This window comes from Arachis stenosperma, chromosome 5 (assembly GCF_014773155.1).
Source record: "Arachis stenosperma cultivar V10309 chromosome 5, arast.V10309.gnm1.PFL2, whole genome shotgun sequence".
Taxonomy (NCBI): domain Eukaryota; kingdom Viridiplantae; phylum Streptophyta; class Magnoliopsida; order Fabales; family Fabaceae; genus Arachis; species Arachis stenosperma.
Genome location: NC_080381.1, coordinates 92,173,627 through 92,190,320, shown reverse-complemented (window position 1 = coordinate 92,190,320; position 16,694 = coordinate 92,173,627). Strand labels below are relative to the sequence as shown.

Here is a 16,694-nt window from a genome sequence, read left to right as displayed (position 1 = left end):
CCAAAATGCTAAGATAATAATCAGCAGAAAATTAACATATAGACAGTAAGTATTTCTACAACAATCAAACAGCTTTTGTGTCAAAGATCGATATATATTAATAATAATAAAATAAGTGGCAATTAAGTCTTGCCTTCATTAATAAACTGATGGTCTGGAATCTCGTACATGATGGCATAAAGTCCAATCCCAACACCAAAGGAAATTAAAGACAGCTATTTTAGAACATAACATATAGTAGGGTTTTTATTATTATATTATCATTATAACTAACAAGAAGTGACACTACTGAGACACTAAATTGACTTGCTTTTCTCTCCGAATATCTCCTTTTGCCACCACTCTCTCATTCCTGCACAAATGAGAAAATAGAAGTTAACCAACATTTAATTTCTATTGGAGATCAATGCGTGGCAAACAAAAAATATTTTTTTTAAAATAATAGTAAATAGTGATAATTAAACAATTATATCCTTACATTGTTTTTACTTGCAGAAACTGAGCTTGTAGGCGAATTTGGAATGAACCTTGCCCACTGTGATGCAATTTTGTAACAAAAACACAAAAGTTAATTAGGAATAAGATATTAATTATTAGATCTGTCTATCTACAAGTTAAATATGAGTCACTAATTTCACAAATGCATACGAATTAAGAAATTATAATCTTAAAAAATCCAAACAGTTTGGATTAATTTAACCTATAATGGTATAAATTACTTAAGTTTACTGTAATGAATGAATAGTGGTATACGTAAAAAGTAAAAAAAAAATTAAAACATTCCTAAACTATTCAAACAACTTATGCATTATGTAAGATATAATTATGCATTATGTAAGATCTAATAAGGAATATTATCAAGATGAATGTAATATATATAGATGAATTTTAGTATTATTATGTTATAGTAATGATGATGACTGTGTAAGTGCTGTTAAACTAACGTTAATGTCACTTAGAAATATTATAAAACAATAGAAACAATATTATCCCAAGATATTAATATAAACTTATGTGTATATGAACTATGAATAAAGCATGTGCAGTGGTGGTGGTAACCCTACATGTGCCTAAAGCCCTAAACGAAAAGAGAGAAAGAAAGAAAGAAAGAAAGAGAAAAGAGAGATACATTTTTGGCTGCAGCGCTGAAAGCTTCTCGATGTGGGATCTCAGGGTTGGCTGCTTTGATGCGCTGAATCTCCTCTCTGACATTTACATACATCAAATCAAATCAAAACAAAACAAGAAACCCAGTTTTACTTTAAAGTTGATGAATCTGTTAAGGTAATTTCTAGATCTATATATATCGATCTCAGCGTAGTAAAAGACAAAACAAACACACTGAATCTTTTCTTTTCTTTTTTTTTTTTTTTGCACTTACTTCATGAAACGGTTGTATGCAGATGGAAGACGGTGCTTCTTCTCAGGTGCTGTATGCGTGTGTAATATTTGTTAATATTCAAAAGCAAATCACACAAACTTTTGATTGTTAAAGCTAATCAAGTAATACGTACGTTTGACAACAAAAGGTGCTGCTTTAGGGGAGACTGATTCGTTTGATGTAGTTGGTGAGGACGATGAAGATGATCCTTGCCCCTTCTTCGAATCACCGTAGAAACCCTGCTTTTACCAAGGAAGGAAACAAGGAACAAGAGTGAAATCGAATTATTAACTAATAAGTACTGTTAATCATAAATTCTCAACACAATGTGAAAGAGCATATATGGATAAAAAATGTTATCCGCGTTTCCAAAATCTATATTATATATATTTTACATTTTAATATTATTTAATTAATTATTAATTTTTGTGTACATTTTTTTCTGGTAATTCAAATCCTCCAAAGATCGAATTAGAGTAAAATGACTCAAAAACAAGATCATATAAGCCATAAAAAACACAACATAAAATACTAACGAAACTAAAAAAATCAAGAAGACAAATAAAATCAATAATATATAGAACAGAATTAATTAAAAAACCAGCCACATACATGTCGACGCCAAAGCTGAATAATTTTGTGTGTACCTGGAGAGTGAGAGTGTGATCAATGGTGGTGGTTTGATGGGTGTGAGAGAAAGGGGCTGGAGGTGGAGGGGGCCTGGTGCTCAGAAACGAGAGGTTGCTGCAGTGACCACACTTCACTGTCACAGTATCCAGCAGCCTCTTGCATGGTATCCCAACCTAAAACAACAACAACAACCACACCATCACCCTCAACTCACCATGCTTCATACATACGAATTCTATTTTATTTATTACCGCAAGCACAGTGTTGCAGAAGTTGCAACGAACGTAGCAGAGGTGCTCAGAGGGTGGAACAAGATCCATGGTGGCTTTCTCGTCCTGCTGGTTCATATTTCAAATGAGAGCAAGTTAAAGAAGAAAAGCGACTAGTGCTAGTACAGTAGAGAGAATGAATAATGAATCAAGAAACAACGTGTATTTCAGTTTGTAGGGTTTTATTTATTCAAAGAGAGGGAAGTGGAGTAGTCATATATAGGAATAGGAAGATAGATTCATAGGTGGTGATTTTAGCTTAGCGTATAGACCCAAAAAGAAAAGAAAAGAAAACATGATTTTTTTTATTTTTATTTTATTTGTATGTAATTTACTATGATACATAGTAGTCTTGTTCATAGTACCATATTGCTTGCATGCTTTCTTTGCAGACATGAGCATAGCTGCCACCATGCGCTGACACTAATACAAACAATCCACATTCGCCAAAAATCTTTCATTTTTCTTTTATTACTATATTCGTAAATGTGAATATATATAACATCACGCCAATTTCGAATTTTAATATGGGAAAGTACAATAATAACTTTTAATTAATTAATATTAATTAATTTTTTTTTAAATTAAAAATTAAAAATTTACTATTTAAAATCTAAAAATTTAAGATAAACAAAATAATTTCATAAAATAAGTTAATTCTCGTCTAACGTTATTCTTCTGATATCTGTGTTGAACGTTTTTTAAATTTAAGTGAATTAACTCTCAATATAAAAGATAATTCAATAATAATTTTAAAAAATGTAAAATAAATTAAAAAAATTGTAGTTGTAATTTTTTTATTAATATTAATAAAGATATTGGATCAATATTATAATTTTATATTATCAGAATAATTTATAATTTAGAACTTAGAATTTAATTTTTAAGATTTTGAGTTAAAAATTTAATTAATAATATAATCTTTAGATATTATATATAAAATATATTTATTAATAAAATATTAATTTAAAATAATAAATATTATTAATTGTAACATTCATACTATCAGAATGCTACACTTCTAACTGTGCTATTCTAATATAATAGATATTATAACCACTTTAAATATACATTTACATAATAAGAACATTTGACTGAAAATTATATCGACTTTTTTTTTTAAAATTGGAAATACTTTTTATTTTATACATACGTACGTATATACATACAATATATATATATATATATATATACAAAAATATCTCATCACACTTTACATTCGAAAGAATAACTTCTATAAGCACATATGTATATAAAAGCCATCAAATCAAATACTCCTATCCTTTTTGACAAAAATTTAATAATAATAGCGAGAGAAAATCAATAACTAAGATAATATATCAAAGAAAAGCACGATCAAAAGCTTAGTAGAATCTTCATCAGCTTCCTCGTCTATTTTCTAAAAAAAATAAGACTGTAAAGAGATAAAAATGTAACCACAAAGTCTCACTAGAGGAATTGAAGAATTGTTATATATATATATATATATATATAATCAAAATTCGTTTAACAGCAACGATCATTGCTCGTCTTATGAATCTCTTTTCGAATTCAATTTATTTTACTTTTAAATCCATCCAATCTTTATTCATCAATTTACCAAACCAAAATCTCCATTTGAATTCATGTGACTGGAACCAAAATTATCAATTACACCGCCACAAATCATAAAACATATCATATTTCACTAAAACTTACTGAGACATATAATTTACCCAATTACAACTTTCGACCTAACATTCACGGCTTCAGACCCAAACAAAATCAAATTACGGCCTCCGACTTAACATATAGTCAAATCACGGCCTCCGCCCCAAATAAAGTCAAATCATAGTCTCTGATCCAACTATAATCAAATCACGCCCTTCGGCCTAAGCAAAACAATCAACACTCAACCACCACAATTTGAATCATCTAATCATAATCACAAATAATGAAGTTCAGACACAATCAAGAGTAATTATAGCAAATATGACAATTAGTAGTTAAACAGAAATATTCACATAGACAACCAAAGACAATAAAACACACCCAAACAATGGGCAAAAGATTCAGTATGTTGCATGTCTATCCTATTAGTCATGAGCTTATTTGTCGGTTATAATGCCAAACCTGACACACATCCAATAGTTAATCCGGATGTGAAACACCACAATACAAAGTAAGTGGGATTAAATCGCAACCCTTGCATCTTACCCGCTTAACTAGGAGTAAGTAGGACAAACCTCAATCCTTGCGTCTTACCGAAGCAGGTGTTTACAATCTCAACCCGAAACAAGTGGGACAAACTACAACCCTTCCATTTTACCTAAGTGTCTTATACCTTTATCCGGAGCAAGTGGGGTAAACCACCACCCTTGTATCTTACCTAAGCATGTGCTTATACCGCTTAATCCAAAATAAGTGGGACAAACCACAACCCTTGAAATCCCTTTCCAAATCGAAAGCACACCTCAACTAATGGCACTAAACCTCTATTAAGTGCTCCACAATCAGCCTAAGGGTCCAGCACGCACCGAAATAAACCAAACACCCAAGTTGCTCCATATAATCTGATCACAGTAATTATTCCAACTTTTATAGTAGGATATTTACTTAAAATTAGGGATAATAAAGAGATTAGACTTTCTTACCTTAATTTACTCAAAAATTGGGATAGAGTCCACTTAAAATCTATACTAGAGTACCTTTAAAGAACCAAAATCATAAGATTTTAACTCACATATACCAAAAATGCAAATTTAATGGGGAATTCAAAAATGAAACAGGGGTTTCAGACTTACTCACCACAACAATTAGATAGAATTAAAGAAGATTAGGAGAGCAACGTGTGGCTACAAACGGCTTGTCAATCGAAACTATGAAAGTTATGAGCGAAAAAGTGTGATGATAAATAGTACAATTGTTGGGCATAAGGTTGTAAGAAAAAGATAAAATACAAAAAATGAGGGACCCTGACATGTCTTGAGACCCCAGATCTGCTATTAATTTTGCATTCCTTTTGTAATTATACATGCATATTGCTTAGTTAGTGAATTTCGGCTGGATAGGAGGTTGAAGGGTTTTTTGTTACTGAAAAAACCTGGAAAGTTTTGTATGAGGATTAATGTATAAAACAATTATACCAAAAATTGTCACTAATTACTGTTCGATTTGTTTTGTAATAAAAATTGCATACTATATTTATTGGTTTGGTAATTAAAAATGACAGAAAAAAAGGATTTTTTTTTTAAGTTTGACAAGGCTATCGCTACACTTTTAAAGAGTGGCCGTATCTTTTGCTATCGCCACGCTTTAAAAGCGTGGCTGTATCTCTCACATATGACCACGCTTTTTAAGTGGGGCAATCTGCAAAAGCGTGACAAAAAATAAAGCGTAGCGATAGAGCAACTGCCACCCTTTCAAAGGTAACCCTTTCAAAAGCGTGGCGGTAGCTCAAAAAACGTGGCAAAAAGTTATCGCCACGTTTTTTCAGCTTTTTGCCATGTTTTAAAAGCATGACAATAGAGCTATTTTCTTGTAGTATACACTTAGAATTCATCTTCTCTCTTCTTTGTGCTGAATGTGTATGAATGAAGAGAAAGTGTGCTGGATTGTGGAGAATGGAAGGCTTATATGTTTTGGATTTGGGTCCAACATAAACCTGCTTGTGAGTTTTAGATCTATTAACCCTATGTTAGAACAAAATTTTTAAAATAAGTATCCAGTTTTCGTTTTAAATTTTTTTAATCTTTCATAAAATAAAATTTAAATTTTAAATAGCTCATATTTTAATTTTAAATACTTTGAGATCTTACAATAATGATATAGCATTATTCAGTGTTGGTAGTGACATTTAATCCCAAGCTCTCATTGCATGCCTAAGAAATATATAAAATCTAATTATACTCAAGATTGGACATGTATATGGAAACATCAAGAATGAATGTTTACAGTTAACTTATTTAACAAATATAAAATAGATTATGACAGCGTACATACTAAAATTTCTTAGTTCTAATTCAATCACAAAAAATTATATCACCTAATAGTTATGAAAAATTACTTCCAATTTATCTCATCATCAGTAATCACACTTAACTAGACATTTAGACCATATTTTTCTGTAGGAATAAATATTGTCTACGAGTAATTAGGATACTAATTTAAAAAAATATAACGCTAGATGATAAAAAATATCAATTATTTTGGTCAATATTTAAGTAATTCTAAATCCTAAATAATAAGTTTTAAATTGTAAATTCTAATAATATAAAATAGGATGTTAATATAAAATATTAGCTAATATTAATGAAAAGTATTAGTTTCCTAATATTTTTCTTATAAAAAAATACCCAAAATAGACTTTACCACTATATTATGACTGATTTAGCATAAACCAGTGTGGCTATTAATTAGGGTATTCATGCTTCTTCTATTATATTTATTTATGTATTTTATTCTTGTTTTTTTTTTTTTTTTTGGGGTGATCTGGTGTACTTTAGTTAAGTTAAAATTACATATATTATATATAGATAATCAAATACTATGTTATATTAATAAATCTGCCTTATTTGAATTCCTAACAAAACCATACCTTGTTAGAAACATGTGCTGTAAATTCTACTACACAATCTTATATATCTTGTCACATGTTTCAGGTTTCTTCCTTCTATATATTTATTTTTTAAAAATTGTGATTATATATTAGTTTGTTAGTTCATTATGAAATTTTATTTACAATAATTGGAATGAATGCCTGCTGTTACTAGTTATTACCTATAAACGATATGATATCCTGATAACCTTGTTTACCGTACAACTCAAAGAGCCTTGACACTATTATTAATTGTACTTCCTAGCAACTATATAGAAGTTTATTACATTATTGAGGTGATGAAATAATAGCTTTGGTTCGGTTTCCAGTTTCCACAGCCACATGAAAAGTGGATAAAAATCGCAGAGTTGAAATTGAGACTCAAATCCAAAACATTCTGGCTTATTAACAACTGTGGTGTCAGTTTAATTAACTGGTTTGGACCATCACTTGAAAGGTTTCAATGGGAACTTTTGCTTCTAATTTGTTGGTACATTATATCATGGATAATAAAAATGTTTGGTAAATAATAAAAAATTAATTTAAAATATTTTATTTTATATACGTTAATTACTACTGAAATAATCAAATAATATTAAATATAATAAATGTATAACTATAATATTACATATATAAAATTATATATGTTAAGTAGTTACATAAGACCATTTTAAATTATTGTCTCCTTAAGATTATAGTACACATAAAGGTATCATATGATATACTACCTTTGTTAAATATGTCTGTCAATTTTTTTTTAGAAAATAATTATTAATGTTTAATTTAACGATAATATTAATTTTTAACAAACCTCTCATTTAATTAGGATAATGAAATAATTATTAATCATATATTTATTTATTTAATATGAGTGTTTTGATTTACTTTTTATTATTGTTATATTGAAGACAATTTTTTTTTTGGTAAAAATGACGTCTTAAAGTTAAAAAATTGTCTTACTATTTTTAATTATATATATGTACAACCTTAATGATACTATATATTATTTATAACATAGGAAAATCTTAGTTGAATGAAGGTGCATATATTCAATACTTTTAATATGAAATTAATTTTTAATCTCTCTTCAAAAATAAACTACTACTTGCTCACACTTTTATGGTGAAACCCTAGTCACCAAAAAAAAATGGTGAAAGCCTAACATTCAACTAGCTCACCAAAGATATAAAATAAAAGTAAATAAATTGATTTTCTTCTTTTATTATTTTTCAACCATATTACGTACATATAAAAAATTATTCACAAAATCAATTATTTATATATAATACATGTTAGAATATAAAAAAAATATTAAAAATAGTTAAATGATATATGTATTTATATATAAATATATGCTAACTGACTTAGTAACTAATTTTTGGTGTGTACATAATATTTTTTATTATCTTTTAATTATTTTATAATTTAATTTCTTCACAATAATTTCACTTGAGAAAAATAAAAAGCACCTCCCCTAGAATTGATGTTATACATTATTATATTTTTCCTACAAATGGGAACCAATCCCATAAATAATGTTCCTAATTTCAATTGAGGAAAAGAAAAGATAAGACTTTCCCACTGGCTATTATGTAGTTGCTACCCATTCAGCACCTTGCAACCCATGCATGTGCCTCAGAAGCAGTGATTGCACCAACTACTAAAGTGGATGGTGGTAATGAAAATCATTGGAATTAGAAGCCCACCCCGTTAAGGTGGGAGAGGTTCCATGAAATTCATGGCTGCACGCGCGCGCGCATATATATGAGATGAGAAATAAATCCCACAAAAACAAAAAAGAAAAATAGAAAACTACAATAAAAATCTTCAAGTAACTTCTTCTTTGAACATAAACATGTACCTATGATGGATGACCCGAAAGAAGTCAACTTCAACACATTAGGCAGAACACAGATAATTTTGATTTGATAGAAATTGATTATCAAACAATTAAATTTCTTCATTTGGACCCCATCTTGATCAATATATAATGCTTTATATATATACACTCAGATCAGATCATCAATAATACAAAATAACTATGGTAATTCATGGGTACAAAAAATCACGTGCAATATATGATACCATTGGATTCAAGTAATAATTGATATCATAAAAAGCTACTTACACAAAATTGAAAAAATTTTAAGATATAAGAAAAATGTCATTTTGGGATTACAAAGAGAAACAAACACAACATATCCGGCAATGAATAGGACTAATGTTTTGTGTCTTTAATTTGTATACAATTATATATTCATTTCTTTTGATTACAAAATAAGACATTAATTAAATATTATCCAATTAAATTAGCATAAAATTAGTTATCTCATTGGAGAAGGTACATAAATACATTCTTAAGACACCTCTTTATACAAGAGTTTTTTTTTTTTTGAATTGTAATTGTGCACAATTTTTTTTCATTTTTTCTACATCTTTTAATTATAAAAATTTTATACTATATTATGAAATTTTTTATTAATTTAAACTGATGATAAGATGATGTATATAAATAATTATATCTCAAACATAAATAAATTTTTTAAAAAATAGGTGTAAAAAAAATTATTATTTTTATTGATATAAAATTGAGTACTCTAATTTCAATAAAAAATAATTTTTTTTAATTGATACTTCAATAATTAAATTTTTCCTTCAATAATTAAATTGTTCAATATAGTCTCTAAAATTTTATTATTATAGTTTCATTTAATTCCTTTGTAATCTAAGAAACAAATTTTGAATCACAAAATATCATTTCAAGAAATAAATCAAACATTTTAAAATAATTTAAAGCTATATATAAAATGAAATTAAATGAAATTCAACCTTCAACCATGGTGATATGATATCACCAGGCGAAGTCCTTGGAAAAAAAAAACAAAAAGAAAGAAAAGGAAATAGTAGTGAAGGGAAGGGGCCCTGTCATGCAATCCCTCTTTTTGTGGGTGCAGCACTTGAAATGGAAATACGAAAGTGACAGCTGCAAGAGTCACATGTCATTGTCACACTATATAATGGTAACAATAATAATGATAATAAGAATCGAAAAATGAAATAATGAAGAAATTAGGGTTAGCCAGGAGATGGGGTTTGTGTAATGTTTATGTATGTTATGTAGTGTCCTTTTGTGATGGGACGATTCCACAAAAATTTCCAAACTTAGTAACAAATCTAATTCCTCACTTGAGGCCCCTACCTTCCTTTGCTTGTATAAAAAACCACCACCACTTTCCCAATAAATAACCCTTTTCTCTAGTCCCATGAATTCAAATTTGCCAGTGAATCTCACCATCTTATTAACCCCTCTTCTGCTCCTATGCCTTCAATTGATTATTCAATTCAACAGCATATGGGAATTTCAATTTTTATTTTATTTTATTATTAGGTCATATGATACGAGATTCCCTTGTCTTGTTCGAAATCCTATCCTATTGCGCACACATCACATACAACACAATCCTTTTCTCTATTCACATCATGTTAGTTCCTAAATTTAGTTCTGTTCATTAACTTATTTGTACACAATCATTTGATCTATTGTTACACGAACTTGTTATCTATATCGGGAAATTGAAACAACACACGGATACACCATTACACGAATACACGTGTACACCGTCTTATCCTCCATTGTTTCTAGCTATTTACCTTTCACATAACAACAATGTGCCTCCAATCTTAGGAATTATATTCTTGTTTTATACACCCACACAACACACTTATACACACTACATAAGTATTATGAGTTTCTAAACAACATCCAATTTCAATTGGAATTTGAACCCGGATATAACTTACAAGAAGCACATAAATATACCATTTGTGCTAGGCTTCCGCTGCACATAAATATACCAAAGAATTAAGAATTAAAATAATATTTTATTCATAAAAATATTGTTGAGGTTTTATAATACACATATTTAAAAAAATTGCAACAGATATGTTTAAATAGCAATTTTATTAGTATAATATATATATATATATATATATATATATATATATATATATATCAAAAAATGGCCTTTAGTCATGAAAAAAATTGTGACTAAAGTTAAGAAAAATTGTAGCAATGACACGTTAATAACGAATGGAGATTCGTGGTTAATAAAGACAATATATATTTTTATTTTGCTATGATTTTTGGCCTATTAACCATAATTTTGTGAACTGTGAAGACATTTAAATAGCCGCAATTTTAATATCATTGTCCACGTTCTAAATCGTGGCTAAATAAAAATAATCTAAACAAAATGTATTATTCTACCACATTTTTTTCTGTGGTTAATATTATCAGGCCGAATTTTTTTGTCACATTTTTTTCGTGATTAATGTTAGTGAATGGGGGCATCTAGTGTACAGATGCACTTGTAAAGATTTTTGTCTTTTATGGTTTTGAAAGCGTGTCACTAAAAGTGTTACTTAAAGAGAAAGTGTTACCCTTAATCGTTAACTTGGCTCTGATACCAATTTTTTAATATCTTTTTCAGAATTTCCATTAACTCTTTTCAAAATTTCCATTAACTTTTCATATGAGTTTATAATTTGTATAAATTTGGTTGGTGATACTTTATAGTTTACAATTTCAAAAGTATTAACCATTTCTATTATTACTAATTCTGATTTCATTTTTATAGTTTTTCAATCTTGTTTTAGTTTATAATATTCTTTTTTGCATGGATTAAAATCTTTTATCTGTTTGTCTTTTTCTTTAATATAATTTTTTAAATCCTCAAAAACTTCTTTTATTTCTACATTTTCTGTTGTTTCTAAATATCTTTTTAATTTTTCAACTTCATTCTCCATTTTTTCTTTTAACAACTTTAATTCTTTTAAGTCATAATATGGTTTTTCTGGCATTTATAAATTTTTTAAGTTTAGCTCCAACTTGTTTATATTTGTTCTTATTTCTATCCTTTTTATTATAAGGTCATTAATTTCGAACTGAAGATTATTTAATTCCCTCTTATACTCCTTTATTTTACTTTTTAATTTTTTCGCCCTTTTTCTTTTTATTTTGTTTTCTGGTCTTTCAATCTTTGTATACTTCATTATTTATCTTAGTATTTCTGCAAATTCTATCATCGATTCATCACTATTTTCTAGAGATTCTATTAATTTTTCTAACTCTTCGACTTCTCTTTTCAATTTGTCATAGATTATTTTTAGAGCTTTAAATGCTCCTTGATTTATTTCAGAAAACTGTAAATAATTCAACCGATTTTCTCTTTCAAAGAGCTCTTGTTTCTTGTCTTGATAGGTTACATATATTTTTTCTTTATTTATTGTCATAACTTAGTGTTTAGGGTTTCATTTAATTTTTCGACCTTTTTTGTTAATTCTTTTATTTCAGAATTTTCTTCTTTAGACTTTAACTTAGATAAACTTAAAGGGCTATTAATTTTGGATTCTCTTATTTGAAAATTCGATGAAACTAATTTTTCTGATGGTTCTTTTAGTAAAAGAACTGGGTTTTCAATAGCTTTATATTTTGGTATTTCTGTCTTTACAATTTTCTGAAATAATTCATCAACATAAATTCTTTCTCTGTTTTTAAATATTATACTATGATGACTATTTGTTAAAGCATAATTTATTGCATATGTAATTGAAAATGGTTCATCATCTTGTTCCATTAGATTCTTTCTGTGAAATTTATAAGCCAAACTTATAGATCTTCCAAGATTTTCAGTTGACAAAGGTATAGCATATCCAAGATGGGCATTGAATTTAACATTTACGTTTGCCAAGTTTCCATGAACAATTCCAATTATTTGATCTATTGGGTCATCAGTAATTCTTTTGTCACAGATTGCTAAGCTTATTGGTGAATTAATTCCTTTCATATATGTGGATTTGATTAAGACTTGTATAGTACTAATATGAATCCATCCAATTTTAGATCTTTTTTGTTGATCCTTAATTTTCTCAATCTGTTTACTCAATTCTTCATCATTTATCAAAGCTATTTCAAGTTCTCCATTGGCAGATTTTATCTTTATAGGGGCTTCAAGTTGAATTTTTCCATAGTATATTATATTTTTTCTATTAAAAACTTCTTTTAAAAGATTTTGTTTATTAAAATTTTCATTTGATTTGAGATTTAATTCTGTTTTTAGAACAGCCTGTTTTTCATTATCTAATAATGCAGATAATCTATAATAGTCAGATTCTTCCGTTAATTCTAAACTTTCTAAATAATTCATAACTAAGAGATTAGGATAAAGGCGTACCTTTCTGGAGAAAAACTTCTTTTATTTAGAATATTTTACATAAGATGTTTTTTATCTCCAGAGGGGAGATTGTAGATACTAACTCCAGAGGGGAGTTTAGAATTGGTTTTTCCTAAGGGAATTCTTCTTCAAACTATAGAATCGCCTCGGCAGCTTCCTCTTTGCTCTCCTAGCATATGAGTACTCTTAGCCTCCTGCTTTCTATGGTTTGATGATCTCTACAATTGCCTAAGCAACCTATTTATAATGGTTGAGTCTGATGGACAATTCCCATCCTTACCCTTCTTATGACGTCATTGCTTACGTCATTGTTTATTATCTTGCACCAGCTACATTGTTGGTGCTCTATGACCTAAGCGCTTACGTCATTATGCAATAATGTTGAGAGATGCTTCAGATGTGCTGTCCTCTTCTTTCATTATGTGGCCTTCAGATGCGTTGTCTCCTTCCTTTATCATGTGGGTTGATTCCGTTTCATTATTGCTTTCTTCAGATAACTCTGAGACACATAGCTGGCACTTGTGGTCTTCTCTGTCTTTTATCAAATAGCAAAGATTCCTTTTTATCCCTTCGGGGAGCTTTTCTAAGAGCCCAGATAAGTTGTAGAATGCTGATTCAAATTCCACTAAGAGTCTCATCTCTCTTTCTTCAATTTCATTCTTTTTACTGGATACAAGCAAAGTATTTCTGCTTTTATAATTGATTCTTGTATGAGATTCCCTTATTATCCTTTGAGTTCTTTCGAAGACCCTTGCTAGTGTGCTGGCTAGTCTTCCTTCATGACTGTAGATTGTTAAATCTTGAACTTGATCAATTGGTTGAAAATTTCCTGGGAAGACGGACATGAAGATTACTTGATGTGCTGGAACCAAGCATTCTTCTTCTTCATTAAAAATAGGTTGACTATTCGTAAATTTTAGGGATATATCCCTTGGATTTACGTTGTCAATCATATTTTTAAATCTCTTTACTGCATCAACGAATCCTGCAGGAAACTCACTAATAATTTTTAAATCATTAAAAATTAAAATTGTATCAATTAATCCATATTGGAAAAACTGATAGGTGTCAGATGGGGAAGCATCTGGAAATATAACCAGCTTTGTTAGCTGTTCTTTGGCAATAGGATAATATCCCAAGATTGCCCTTTTTTCTTCAGTCCAATTTAGGACTATGTTAAGGGTTTCTCTGAGATTTGATCTACAGACCCTTTTCTTTTCCTTGATTTCAACCCTTGTAGGAATGTTTCTTATTATCCCTGTTCTCTGGGTTTGAATTGGAGCTTTATCTACTCTTTTTAGGGTTTGCTCTGGATGAAGAGCTTCATATTCCCTGAAGGATTCTTTTGCTTCTTCCAGTGTTAAAAACCCTCCTTTATGAATTATCCTTGATTGATGTGTAAATGGTGCTGCTTTTTCCCAGGCATCATATACTCCTTTCATGGGGCCATTATAAATTACATAATATTTTTTATCTTGGGTGGATTTTTTGATAATTTCAGCAATTGTTTTGTTTTCTGGAATTTTTTCTTCACCTGATTTGTCCACCACGCTTAGCTGGCTGAACTCTGATGGTTTTGGTTGTTGTGTTGATTTCATTGCTTCGATGGCCTTCTTGAGGGATTGGATCTGTATCCTTATTTGCTGACAATGCTTGCATTTTTCGAGTTCTTGTTCGTATTTTTGAATTTCTTGATCTAATGCGTTGTAGACGAACTCCATTCTCTTGTTAATGTATCTGCAATAACATTTTTGTCACCCTTAATATATTCAATTTTTATTGGATATTGTAACAAAAATAATTGCCATCTTACCAATCGTACATGATTATAATCAACTTTTAAATTATATCGTATAAAACCTGTTAGGTAACTTGAATCTGTCCTTAATGTAAATTCTTTGGGTAGTAAATCGATTTTCCATTTCTTAAGAGATTTAATTGCTGCCAGAGTTTCCTTTTCATGAGTGGTATATCTCTGTTCTGTCGGAGTAAAAGTTCCTGAAATATACCTGCAAAGTAATTCCTTTGGGGGATATTTAGAATCTAGTGATTCTTTTTCTTGTTCTAAGCTTTTTATAGCTTTCTTAGCTTTTAGACATCCTGACCAGGTTATGTCTGAGGCATCTGTTTCTACTATTAAGTAGTCATTTTCTTCTGGAATATAAAGTTCTGGAAGTTTTTCACATAATTCTTTAATTCTTTGAATTTGCATACTATGCTTTTCATCCCATTTCCATTCTTTTTTAGTACTTATTTTTGGAAATAAGCTTTTAGTGTATTCTGTTATATTCTTTAAAAATCCTTGATCAGCAATATAATTTATACACCCTAAAAATCTTTGTAATTGTTTTCTATCTTCTATTTTATTAGGAAATAAATTTACTTTTTCTAAAACATTTGGTTGTAGTTTTAGCTTTCTTTCAGTGGATAAAATTAATCCAAGAAACTCTATTTCTTGTTTTGCTATTCTTGCTTTCTTTTTGCTAAGAACTAATCCTTTTTCTTTACATCTTTCTAAAACTATTAATAATTTTTGAAGATGATCTTCTTTATCATGTTTTGTAAAGATTAGTATATCATCAATGTACACTAAAACAAATTCATTTAACTCCTTTAGATTTTCTTCCATAAATCTTTGATAAATACCTGGGGCTTGTTTTAATCCGAATGGTAATACATTCCATTCATAGAGCAACACACTTGTTGATTCTTTTGTTGGGCAAGTAAAAGCAGTTAATTTCTTTGTTTCTTCGTCTAAACAAAGTTGCCAATATCCTGATTTTGCATCAAGAGATGAAAACCAAGTTGCTCCTTTGATTTTTTCTAAAATAGAATCTTTTCTTGGAAGTTTATGAGCATCACCAATAGTTGCTTCATTCATTTTTTTATAGTTTATTACCATTCTTCGTTTCCCCCTTTTAATTTCATTATTGTTTTCAACGTAAAAAGCTGGAGCCGCATGAGGACTTTTACTTAATCTTATAATTCCTTGCGGAATAGGAAATTTTATTTGGAACATTTATCTCTTTTGTGGGTTCTTTTAATTTAATGCTTACTAATTCGTTATTTGTATTTTTAATATCTAAAGGATTTTCAGCACAAATTTCATTCAAAAGTTCTTCTATCTTTATTTCAAGATTATTTTTTGGAATATTTATCTGAAAGTATAGATTTAAATAACATGTTTCTAATATAGAAAGTATTTTAAATTTTAAGATCTTATCTATAGTAGTAGTTGGTATTTTTATACGTTTTGATTTTTGATTTATTGAAGAATCGTGTGGAGCTTTTAAAACTATATATGTTAATTCTTGAATGAATGGATGATATAGCTTTAAAAAGTTATTTCCTATGATAAAATCCATTCCAGAATCTAACATATATATAGATGGAACAATGAATCTATAATTTTGAATAAAAATTTCAACCATCTCTGCTTTTTGGTCAATTTTATGTATTGATTTATCAGCTATTCTAACTCTTAATGGTTTCTTTAATTTTTTCCAATCAAGTTTTATATTTGAACTAGCAAAGCATTGTGTTGCTCCAGAATCTATGAAAGCATTTATAAATTTTTCTGTTATTTTTATAGTAATAAATGTAGC

The 16,694-nt window shown here is 28.8% G+C and overlaps 1 protein-coding gene across 1 annotated transcript; it reads right to left on the bottom strand.

Moving 5' to 3' along the window:
• Positions 1-346: 346 nt before the first annotated feature.
• Positions 347-2,358, bottom strand: LOC130980972 (protein CRABS CLAW). The gene is made up of 7 exons (XM_057904612.1): positions 2,263-2,358; positions 2,029-2,184; positions 1,515-1,620; positions 1,382-1,430; positions 1,130-1,205; positions 479-535; positions 347-352 (listed from the first exon to the last, which is right to left on the bottom strand). Exons 1-7 carry the CDS (start codon positions 2,356-2,358, stop codon positions 347-349), a joined length of 546 nt encoding a protein of 181 aa, XP_057760595.1.
• Between the last annotated feature and the right edge of the window lie 14,336 nt (positions 2,359-16,694).